Source organism: Macaca nemestrina, chromosome 5 (assembly GCF_043159975.1).
Source record: "Macaca nemestrina isolate mMacNem1 chromosome 5, mMacNem.hap1, whole genome shotgun sequence".
In the NCBI taxonomy this organism is placed as follows: domain Eukaryota; kingdom Metazoa; phylum Chordata; class Mammalia; order Primates; family Cercopithecidae; genus Macaca; species Macaca nemestrina.
In genome coordinates this window covers 48,764,597-48,777,017 of record NC_092129.1, presented here as the reverse complement: position 1 = coordinate 48,777,017, position 12,421 = coordinate 48,764,597, and the positions used below count along the sequence as shown (strand labels likewise).

At 37.3% G+C, this 12,421-nt stretch overlaps 1 protein-coding gene across 4 annotated transcripts in view; it reads right to left on the bottom strand.

Moving 5' to 3' along the window:
- Positions 1-3,857: 3,857 nt before the first annotated feature.
- The window catches only part of LOC105465759 (phosphatase and actin regulator 2), a 300,918-nt gene continuing 292,354 nt past the window's right edge, over positions 3,858-12,421 (bottom strand). For all 4 annotated transcript variants that reach the window (XM_071096527.1, XM_071096528.1, XM_011714341.3 and 1 more), the window contains one exon: positions 3,858-11,098. In XM_071096527.1, the coding sequence (XP_070952628.1) occupies positions 11,083-11,098 (16 nt within the window). In that variant the 3' untranslated portion in view covers positions 3,858-11,082. The remainder of the gene's footprint in view (positions 11,099-12,421) is intronic.

Below are 12,421 nucleotides of genomic sequence, written 5' to 3'. Positions count from 1 at the left end.
GTTTTAAAAGGACCGTCAAGATGTAGTCTTCATTTACCTCTTTAGTCTCATTACAGCTTCCATCTTTGGCTCAGCTTTAATACTTACTTGTGCCATTCTGAGCACGACTATAGAGTTCTCGTTTCAGGAAATAATCTAGATTAGACATTGGTATGGGATAAATGTGCAATCTAATTAGATGTCATGGCTGGGTGTGGTAGCTCATGCCTGTAATCCCAACATTTTGGAAGGCCGAAGAGGAAGAATCGCTTAAGGCTAGTTGTTTGAGACCAGTCTAGGTAACCTAGTGAGACCTCTGTCTCTATAAGAAAGCTTTTTAAAAATTAAATGTCATTTAAATAAATTATGTCTAATTGGAGAGAGAGAATATGGAAAAAATGCAAAGTCTCAAGTAGGCTAGTAAAAGATTGTTGAAGGAAATTAACTGCAACTTGAGCGTTCCTTCTATTTTTCTACATCTTGTTTTCTTTTTTCTTTTAGAGAAAGGGTCTCACTCTATCACCCAGCCTAGATTGCAGTGTTGTGATCATAGCTCACTGCAGTCTTGACCTCCTAGACTCAAGCAATCTCCCTGCCCCAGCCTCCCGAGTAGCTGGGACTATAGGTATGCCACCAGGCTTGGCTAACTTTTTAAATTATTTGTAGAGTCAGGGTCTTGCTATGTTGCCCAGGCTGGTCTCAAACTTCTGGACTCAGGCAGTCCTCCTGCTTTGGCCTCACAAAGCACTGGGGTTATAGGCAGGAACCACTGTGCCAGCCAAACTTACTTCTTCCTATCAAAGAACCTTTTAGGATGCAGTTTGAATCAGGTATAACAAAACCAATTCTTTCTGAAGGCTATGGATTTGGAGACCCTCTAACAATGTAAGGATTGAAACATGGTTCTGAGTACGTCCCTGTGGTTGAAGCAGATTCTTCCCAGAAGTATATAACACTTAGGAAGCATTTATCCGTCATGGATTTTTTTCCCCATTAAGCAAAGAGTGAATTGTCAATCTAGTAATCAGTTTGCCTGAGGTTTTAAAATCTGCTTTTCTTAGTGTCTGTTTCTACAAGCCTGGGAATTAAATATGGATATTAAATCAAAGTCAAAATAATACTTTTGTGTTACATTTAATTATGTTTTATAATTATTAAGACGATCTGTATGTACTTGGTATTAAAGCACTTAACAATTTTTTAAAAACTGGAATATTGTAGAAATCTGACCTATTAGCCATGCAATCCCAATTTAAACTATGTAACTAATTTTAGACTTGTAAAATTAAAAAGTTTAAGAACATTTCTACATTTGTAAATAATACTGAAATGTCTAAGTTGATTTACTGCATATATAATGCATTAGGTTTAAAAGTGTTGTTAAATGCTTGTTATAGTCACATTTGGGCATTTGAAATGATTACACAGAAAATAAAATCTGCCAAATTTATATATGCTATTTCAAGAAAAAGTTTAAAGAAACTATAATGCAATAGCTGGAGAAGATATTTGCATTGTTCCCAGAAGGATAAGTTGGATATTAACACATAAAGAGCTCCAGTTGGAGCGAATGGCTTAATCAAAGTTGTGATGTGCAAAGAGTGCATCACATACTTGGGGGACAACAAGTTTCATTTGATTTGGTCCAAGTGTGGAATAAAGGGAGTGTAATCTGGAACTGTGGTCGGTGGTTAGACTACAGATGCCTTTTTTTTTGAGACAGGGTATAGCTCTGCAGTGGCGAGATCTCAGCTTACTGTAACCTCCGCCTCCCGGGTTCAAGCGATTCTCATGTCTCAGCCTCCTAAGTAGCTGGAACTACAGGTGCACACCACCACACCTGGCTAATTTTTGTATTTTTAGTAGAGACAGGGTTTCACCATGTTGGCCAGGTTGGTCTTGAACTCCTTGGCTCAAGTGATCCACCTGCCTTGGCCTCCCAAAGTGCTGGGATTACAGGCTTGAGCCACTGTGCCTGGCCATAACTACAGCTCTTGAGGGCTAGATTAAAACCCCTGGGAGTTGTTCAGCAGGTACTGGACAAGTCTAAGCAGGAATGATATATGAGTGTGCTTTAGGAAGACTAATGCCATCTGGGTACAGTGGCTCATGCCAGTGATCCCAGCACTTTGGGAGGTTGAGGTGGGAGGATTGCTTGAGTCCAGGAGTTCAAAACTAGCTTGGACAACATAGCGAGCCCCATCTCTACAAAAAATACAAAAAACAAAATCAATAAAAGAATTAGCCAGGCATGGTGGAACTTGCCTGTAGTCCCAGCTATTTTGGAGGCTGAGGCAGGATGGCTTGGGCCCCGGAGTCCCAGGATGCCGTGAGCCATGACTCTGCCACTGTACTCCAGCCTGGGTGACAGAGCAAGACCCTGTCTCAAAACAAACAAACAAAAAAAAACCCACACAAAAAAACAAGGACTGACTGTGGGAAAAGACTTTGTAGCTCAGCTTGCTGTATACTGCTACCTGAAGAATTAGAGGCAAATTCTTGCTCATGTTAAATACCCCCTTCTCTGGTTTGTCTGACCTGGGCCAACCAAGGTCAAAAAGTCCATCCAAAAACAAATCATTGAGTAGATAAGCACTGACAATGCTACTTCTCTCTTCCCTATGATATTCATCTACTTTCAAAAAGCTAACATCTGCAGCTTTTTTTTTTCCATTCAAATCCTTAGAAATGGTGTCTCTTTATAACAAAAGAGCAAAAAAATCTTCACACGAACTTTAGGTTCTTAGCCTTTCTCTAGATTTTACATGTTCCACTATTAGCGACCACCCTTTAAAGAGGAGAGTTTAAAACTCACAAACTAAGTGAGGACTTGGGTGTCTGCGGGCAGCAGTACTCTAGCAGCAACTCCATGCAGAAGTTTGAATTGAGGCTCATGACTAGTTCATTTGTTTTTCTATTTTTATTTTTTATAGAGATGGGGTTTCACTGTGTTGCCCAGGCTTGTCTCAAACCCTTGGGCTCAAGCAGTCTTCCTGCCTTGGCCTCCCAAAGTGCTGGAATTACAGGCATGAGCCACTGCACCTGGCCTTTTAACATTTATGTTTCAATTTTTTAATTTTTATTTTTTCATTGACTAGTTAAATCACAATAAATCAGAGGTCACCATAGCATTGTGTAAAACGAAAAATTGCCCATTTCTTAGTTCCATTGGGTTTTAGCTAGTAATGTTTCTATGTAGAACTTGGTTTTGTCTGAGAAAGAAATAGAATTGCAACAACTACTATGCCTGCCTGGAAGATGTACCTCTCATTTTCAATAGCATACTTCGGACAAATTTTTCAAACCTATTTTTTAATTTTTTGGTTCCAGTCCTCCGGTCTTCTGTCTAGGATACTGGCAAGCATGTTGCTTTCAAGTCTCCCTTTACATCTTTGACCTTGATCTGGAGAGCAGGGAGGTAAAGTTACTATTTGTAACTGATGCAGAAAATCACAAAAAGTATATTCCAATTCTTTTCACGGCCAAAATATATGCTCCCAACCTCGCTTCTTGCTTGTAATACATTAAAAAGCATAATGAGGAAGTCTGTTTATTTTCTATGTTATAAACCCTAAATGGACTATCTTTTATGTTTACATATAATAATGGCAATAAAAACATCAATATCAAATACCTCAGATATAAAAAGATAGAAGTTAAAAAAATACTGTAAGTTTCTTTTAAGAGCAGTAATTCTGTAGACAGACATTTTAAATAAAAAGTACATGTCTCAAGGCCTTACATACAAAGAGGTGTTAACAACTTAGGTGAAGTTGAAATAACAGGCAATTAGTGAAGCTGTCTTACCTTTTTTCCTTTTTTCATTTAAAAAGGCTGAGCACTATCCAAATATAATAGAAACTGGAACAAACTAAAACTGGGGATTTCCCAATGATTTTATTGAGGTAACTTTTCCCAATTTTATACATATATGGATTTACATATACTCAGGAAAGCTAAACAATGTTCTAAGGCACTTGGAATTGTGCACAGCAAAGTATCCTCTAATATTATACAACTAAATAGAGCAGAATTTTGCTTTTTAAATAACACAAACACCAGTATGGAATTAAAAAAGAGAATACATAGTCTTTCTTTCAGGTTACAATAGTGGAATACAAGTACTTATGTGTGTATACTTGTAGATATTTATACCCACATACTATAATACAGTACAGATAAGAACAACAACAAAAGAGAAACTGTCATGTTAATCAGTGTACAGTTCCAGTTATTTACACTCACAGATATTACACCTGTGTAATACGTAGAACTAGATCACTCACTGGAAATCAGAAAGCATTCAGTCAGTCTGATAATGATCACAGTTTACCATTGTTATCATTTTAACTGAAGTGTGAAATAACAAAAGAATGCAGATAGTCCATTATTTAAAAATCACTGTTACACAGAAACAAGAAAGAAAGAAAGAAAGAAAGAAAGAAAGAAAGAAAGAAAGAAAGAAAGAAAGAAAGAAAGAAAGAAAGAAAGAAAGAAAGAAAGAAAGAAAGAAAGAAAGAAACTCGTTTGAATTTTTAGTAGGTATTAAATCTGGTGAAATTGGTGTAAATGTTTTGAACACACTGGCATATTTCTAAGCCACAGAAGAAATGTTTAAAAAACAAGAAAAAGAAATATTAGTCCCTATATTTTAAGGGATGAAAGTGGTTTGACCCTTGAATCATTCTGATTCTTTCTGAAGGCGAGTTAGCACTGCAGTGGCAGCTTCTGGTTGTGGAGGCTCTCTAAACAATGTAATGACATAGTCAAACTATAACAAAAGTAACCAGTAAGGGAAAAGCCCCCCTCTCACGAGTTGGCAAGTGGCACAAATATTATTGGCATTTTCATATACCATAAAATTGACCTGAGGGTAGAGTGGCATTCTGCCTTATTTGCTCCTTTCAATTTATTCTTAAAAAAAAAAAATACTGCTATTTAAAAAGATAAGAATTCTTAAGCACCATCTAAAAGCTTACAATATAACCACCTTTATTGACTCTGCGTTAACTGGCCTCAAAAAAAATTTAGAAATTTTAATGTTTTAAAAAATTATAGTGGCTAAGTGAATTCCATTTTGCTAGCCACAATTCATCCGAATAACATATTTACCATTCAGTTTTGGTGATACAAAGCGACAAAGAGAGTATGTTTCTGTATTGTTAGTACAGTTTAATAATGTTTCACCTAAGTAAAACTCATCTTGTTTTGTGTGTGACCATCACTGAAGTATGAACAATAGGCATGCAATCCACAGTTAATCCACATTTTCATCATAATGCAGCATTCACAAATCTTATTAGAAAAGTTGAACCGCATGACTACATTTATACCGGGGGAATTCAAGCATTTGCGTGTGAATTAAATGCTTTGTTAATGGGATAAACAGGCGATTCATTTGGAACTTATGGGATGCAGCATAACCAGGTGAAATCTAATGGTAACTCATTTCCAAAGACCACCAGGTTTGTTCAAGTGCACTGTTAGTCTGTGTTTGTGTTTAACCCATGCAACAATCCTCATGACAGTAACAAGGATTATGACCAAAAATGTGGTTCTAAAGAAAAGTTGTAAGGCAAAAAAAAAAAAAAAAAAAAAAAAAAAGCCTTCTTCATGTATGATCTCTCCTTTAAGTATATATAGGGACTAGGCCAAGTCCCCATGCCCACTGAATGGCCGAGGCTGCCCAGTAACCTCCTCCCTGAAGAACTGGCAAATTAAAGCTGCACTGAGACAAAGGCTTGAAAAATGAAGGGAGAAAAACCATTCAGGGCCCAAAGAAATGCAAGGCAGCAGAGACAATGTTTGGGGATAGGCACTTTTTCTCTATGTGTCCTCAAATTGCAGTAGACAGTGGCATTCAGGGGAGGTGATACCAACCTCCCAGAGAGGGTATTTGAACCTGGGGGAAGGCTTTTTATTCTTGGTGTTTACAGTGACTGAGAATGCTACTGACATTTAGTCAGCAGGGGCCTAGGATATTAAACATCTGGCAATGCATGGGATGATTCTGTACAACAAAGACCTGCCCAGCTCCAAATGCCAAGAGCACCCCCACTGAGAAACATGGACCAACAGTGCTTTGCTCATATGTGCAGCTGTGCTAGCAATGCGACAAGCTAAATGACATTTTGTGTGTGTGTGCAGTAAATCCTAGCATGGCTAAAAAATGACTCATCCTTATATGGTTGGCTTTAGGTGGGAATAGCTGCCACAGGGTCCTCCACTTTTTTGCCAGAAATTTCACAACATATACAATAGGATTTTTAAATTTGGGGTGACACCGTCTTCAAAAAAGCATTGGTGGGTAAGGTTCCAGCTGCCTTCTAGAAATGCTAATGATGCTTTGCATTTCCATACATAGCTTAAGCTTAACGATTACGAAAAGGAAATCGGAAGTGAAAATGGGAATTATCTGAGAGTACTCTATCTCTCTCCCTACCACCTCTTCGTTGCTGCCTGCCTTTACAGTAGAGCCCAATGCTGCTTCTCTGAAACCTGGGTTTAAACTAACTGGGGATGTACTTTCTCTAGAAAGATGTTCCTATTAATTTGGTGATTACTCTGTCATTGCTTTTCCCTCAAGGACATATTTTATTTTATTTTATCCATTATTATTATTATTATTATTATTATTATTATTATTATTATTTTGAGACGCAGTCTTGCTCTGTCGCAAAGGCTGGAGTGGAGAGGCACGATCTTGGCTCACTGCAACCTCCGCCTCCTGGGTTTAAGCAATTCCCCTGCCTCAGCCTCCCGAGTAGCTGGGATTACAGGCACAAGCCACCATGCCTGGATACTTTTTTTTTTTTTTTTTTTTAAGTATTTTTAGTAGAGACGCGGTTTCACCATGTTGGTCAGGCTGGTCTTGAACTCCTGACCTCAAGTGATCCACCGGCCTTGGCCTCCCAAAGTGCTGGGATTACAGGTGTGAGCCACCACGCCTGGCCAATATAGGACATATTTTAGTTGTGTAAGTTCATTCTGCTTTGTCCAGTAAAGCAATGTAATCTATCCTGCCAGTAAGTAGAAACTATCTACTCAGTAGGGAAAGATCTAGCCATTTCAAGAGGCCAAGGGACAATTCTGTAAATAAATTGCACCTAAGTAGTTCCTTACTACTCACAACATACTCTAATGGTGTGAAGAAATTAATTCTTATCCCAAAGAATATACTTTTCCTAGTAATGATAGGCTTCATATAATTGGAATTTAAGAATGCTTTAACAGTTCTACCATACTCAGGGGTAAATGACATAAATTCATATATATTGTACTAATTTAATTCTAAACCACCTACTCTGAGGAAGATTTCTTGCTCCGTTTGAAATTTGCAGCAAGGGGCACTTGAAAATAATAACAGACTGAAGAAATTTTTGAGCAGGAAAGGAAGGAAGTTTTCATTACTAAGTGTGGACATACTACTCTGTGGTAGACAAGACTATCCTTTTCCATTGTGAATACAGTATGATTTTTTCAGAGTTGTATCTGCCTGGTTCTATGAAGTATAAATAAAATGCCTGTTAGGTGTTAATGTGGCACATACCAGCACATGCAGTGTTAATGCAATCTTTTCCTCTTTTAAGTGTAAGCTACTAAATATATAATATGCATATATATTTATTTAATTTTTTTTTAATGCCAATGCAGCCCTGAATTAATTGCAGGCTGTAAAACTGGACCTTTTTTGACTCAGGTTTTAAGGACTCATCTCTTATTTTCAGTATTTGGCGATTTTTGAAGGGTGTATTCAATTCCTTTATTTCCTTAAATATATTTTCCCTTCAATTTCAGAACTTCCTACTAACAGAATATATTTACTAACATTAGAGAAAGATAAAGGACTACTCTTATTATGCTACTAAACAATATGAAGATGAAACCAGAAAGTCAGTTTTTCTGGGTAAAGCAGAGAGACAGATGTGTGTGCTTTTTCCTCCATGTAAAATAGCTGTTCAGATGCCAAAATGGTTCTCTATTACAGATTTCAGTTAAGTAATTTAAGGAATTATAGCTAACATGTAAAAGTGTGAGACGCTTCACATACACAGGAAATTATCAGGCAAGCTGCCTTGAATGAATGCTGACTACCAGAGAACTATTTTGTCAGACCGATTGGTAATGACCATGAAGATGCCGATCAAGCCTGCTGAGCATCTTCTTAATACCTTAATATTAATGTTTTGTTCTTCATTTAAAAAAAACTAAATTGGTCACTTTGGTTTTTACATCTGTCTAGTTCTTTCCGGACTGGGATCTTCCTGGAGATGGGTTTGTTTTCTTCCTTAATCATATCTTGGGAACTCAGGAAAACCCACTTACTTCCTCAATGTCAGCCTAATGTCAAACTTTAAATAGCCAAAAACCTGGAATTGTGTTACAACAAAAGAAATCCAATTCACACACACTTTTATTTTTCCTATATGGCATATGCTTACTGGTTGGATTGCTGAAACACTGGTGGTGGGCAGAGGTGCCTATGCATGGAGGGTGGGCCAGACCTCTAGATCCCTTTAGGGCCCCCAGGACTTCTGGCTGGGCGGCCAGTGGGGATATGGCTCGACTCTGCTCTACTAAAATAGAACCATATTCCGCAAAATACAACTTAGCTTATAATCCTTTAATTCTTTCCACAGCTTTTTACTCAAGTCGTCATTCTAATAAAATAATTGCTGATTCCAATTTCCTAAATAGTAGACTAGCAGTGGCTAATTTTTTTTTTAACTTTTAAACTTTTATCTAAGTTAAAAAATTTTTTCTAAATGTATCGATTAGTATAAAGAAAAAGTATGAGTAGTTAATAAATCTGACCTATTATACAAAAAAAACAATTTTGAAATACCAGATTTTCATTTTTTGTACTGAGTGTATCTCATTGTAGGCAATAAAAAATTGCGTCATAGGCATCAAAAGTGGGAAGAAATTGTTCCTTTTATCAACCAAATAAAAACTTTCAATAACATGTACTTTGAGTGATAAGATGGTGATGTCTTATATTTACCATTATAGAGAGGTCTTGTGGTTAGAAATGTAAAGTGTTTAAAGATGATTAAGCATAGACAATTAAAAGAAACATTATATCTCTTGGTATTTTTCCCAAGACACTGAAATAATAAAATAAAAATATAATTAAGGAAAAGCATGACTCTTGGAAAAAAAATCACAAGTTAATTTTTATGGCTGGATTGAAACACTATAAAACAGACAAAACCTCAGTCAGAGACAGATACCTGGGCACACAGAAAAATTTTTTCAAAGCAAAAAATTTGTCTTATCCTATTAGTGAAATGACAACAGACTCTATGTGTATTTTGTTAATGCACAGAGCCTAACAAGAGGTGCAGTAATGCTGGTTACTTTTCCTAGTGCTAATACAGTCCTGGCTTTTAATAATAGGCCAACTGGCATTATCATTTTTTATTTTTAAATAAAATGATCCGATTTCAAGTGGTTCTTCAAAATACCAATGAATGGCAGGATCTACATTTATTCACCAGGTTAAATGCTTAAACTTTTGGGTTGAAATAGAAAATTACAGTCCTGAACCAGAAACATCTCAGAAAATTGTAGTCCAAACTCTGAGAATAAAATAAACTCTATTTGGGTCTTGTTTTGTTATTCATTTCATGTGTTTTTAATTAAAGGGGCACAAAACAATCGTGAAGAACAATTAAATGCAAGGTGGTATTTACATATGGTTATATGTATTCGGGAGCAGAAGTCATACTGTGCCTGTGACTCCATGGAAAATAGGAACACAACAATAGAGCGTTTCTTAATGTAAACAATACAGACTGTAGGCTCATAGGGAAAGCTTCCACTACTTTAATCTCACCGATTCTTTTGCATTGACAGTAAATACTGTATTGTATTTATGGATGCAATCTGCAGATTCTTAAAATACAAGATGAGGATTTCCTCACACACAACGTAGTGGAAACTTTCCATGTTCTGTTAAGCCTTTGGGTTTTTTTTTTGATCTGTGTCCTTTTTTTTTTTTTCTTTTTTTTTTTTAATAGCAGCAATCCAACTTTTAAAAAATGCAGCACTAAAAAATAACTAGTCCTTATTCCCATGCAGGACTAACTGCAGGCAGCACGTTTGTATCTTGCTTAAATTTTAACTTTGGAGTCAAGTTTTTATAACAGGTGTCATGATTGTCAATACTGTCTTCTTTAGGTGAAGTATGGTTGCTTTGACTTTGGATCTAATCAAGATAGGGAAAGATCAAAAGATTTATTTCTGAAGCTTGCTACAGTTCTCTAGGGTCACATTACATCTGACTTTATTCTCAGTCCTCTTTTCCTGTGAAGGCTGGTACACTAGGAAAGGAATATTTAAAAATGTCAAGTGTGTATAGCTAATGCTACTTAAAAGCATGCAACAAAATTTGGGTAAGCATGCTTGTTAAAAGTCAGTAGAAGCTCTCGCATTTAAGAAAAAGATGCATGAAAACATTCAGACTTATTTCTGGCAACTGGATTCACTGGCACAACATAAAATTGTGGTACTATACTGTACCAACATAATGGTGAAACAAGAATATTCTCAGATCAAGTCTTTGAGGAATCCATATCGGGAGATTAGATTCCTAAATCCCTTACTAAGTTCTCAGCTACCCAATAACTACTTCAAAAATACATTTATGCTTCAGTTTTCTCTTTTCTTCATTAACATAATGAAATATTTCTCTTTCTTTCTGATTTTCAACTCTCACCCCTTTTCAGTGCCCAGCAATTTTATCTATATTTTTCTTTCACCCGCATCATAAAATTTGGCTTTCTGGTAACAGGGAGCCAGCGATTGTCATCTGCTCATCTTCTTTGATTAAAGCTTCTGATGAAGAATATCCATGGTGTCTCTTACCATCGCTGTGCATTCTGGGCAGCAAGAGTCACTGCATCCTTCCCTTTGCTTGTTGGAGCCATCTGGACCGCACAGGTGAGGAGCACTTCCCAACCAAGCTGAGTCACACACTTCCTTCACCACAAGTTAAACGGAAACACACACATTCAAATCCCAGTGCAATATCAGGTTTTCAGGAAGCAGGGCTTCCCCCAAAGATGATCAGTCTCTGTTTCCAAACAGTCTCGCACTTCGTTATGGACGATGAAACCTGGAGTAAGAAACAGAAACTATGAGTCTGTGGCCTAGGAGCACATTCTGCATGCAGTGAGCTGAGGAAGGCGTGGCCGTGTTTACAATGAAAAGCTACCCTAGATATCCCCCAACTGAATTACTGTTTATAGATTGCTGTTGTAAAAAAATACTGTTATAAATATTATCGAGGAAAGCAGAGACAACCCTTATATAAAAGATGCTGGTTATAGTATTCAGGTTCCACAGCAACTAAGACAGAAAACATCACTATTCTTGAGTGTCACACTCTAACTTTTATCAAGCAGAGGGAGATGTTTCACAAAGGGATTTCGGTACACCTGGTTTGTATTATAAAAGCAGAACAACAAATAGGCACTTTTTCATTAGTTTCAGCCTCTCATCATCTCCTGCTGACAACTCCAAATTTACTTTCTACACTTGAATTTCTGAAAGCCTACAGGACGCTTCCCCCAGATGTTCCACAGGTACATACTAAGCATGTCCACAACAATACAAAGCTTTCCTTGTTAACCTGCCTTTGCACTTTGTCTTATTTAATGTTCTACCTTTAAAAATATTTTTTGTCTAGAAACCTCAGATTAGCAATTCATTTCTCTCCCTCATCCAGCATTTCCTATTAGTCACCAAGTCCTGCCTCAACTGCCTGTCTTGGAATCATTAAAGTGTCATCTTTTGCTGGCACTACTTTCATGGTATGCTTGTTAGCCAGCCAGCTGGCTTCCTTTCCCTCCTTGTGAGTTCCTAAACATTCCTCGCATTTTTGTAGCCCGGTACTTTTGAACATGCTGTTCACTAATACTGCAATTCCTTCCCTTCATTTCCTATCTATATTTTCATTTTCAAGATCAAGGTCAAAAGTTATCTTCTCCATAAAGCCTTAAGTGATCAAGCTCTCCAGCCTACTTCTGCAATTCCACGTTTATGCAACTCTGCGTAGCATTTCACCCTGTCTTCTATAATCGAATGCTCATCTGCTCTGGTCAGCCAGTCTCCTAACTGACTTCCCTGTCCCAGACTCTCTCCATCAGATCTATGCTCCTCACTGTTACTAGCACTATCCTTAAAAATACTGGTCCCATCATTCCAGTTCTTGGGGTTTTAAAAATCTTTTTTTATTTTTAATTAGAGATGGGGGTCTCACTATGTTACCTAGGCTGGTCTTGAACTCCTGGTCTCAAGTGATTTGCCCACCTTTGCATTCCAAAGTGCTGTGATTACAGGTATGAGCCACTGTGCCCAGCCCCGTTCTTTCTCAAAAGGATGTATTGTTCCCCATTCCCTACAAAATAAAATTTAAGCTGGGCATGGTGGCATACAC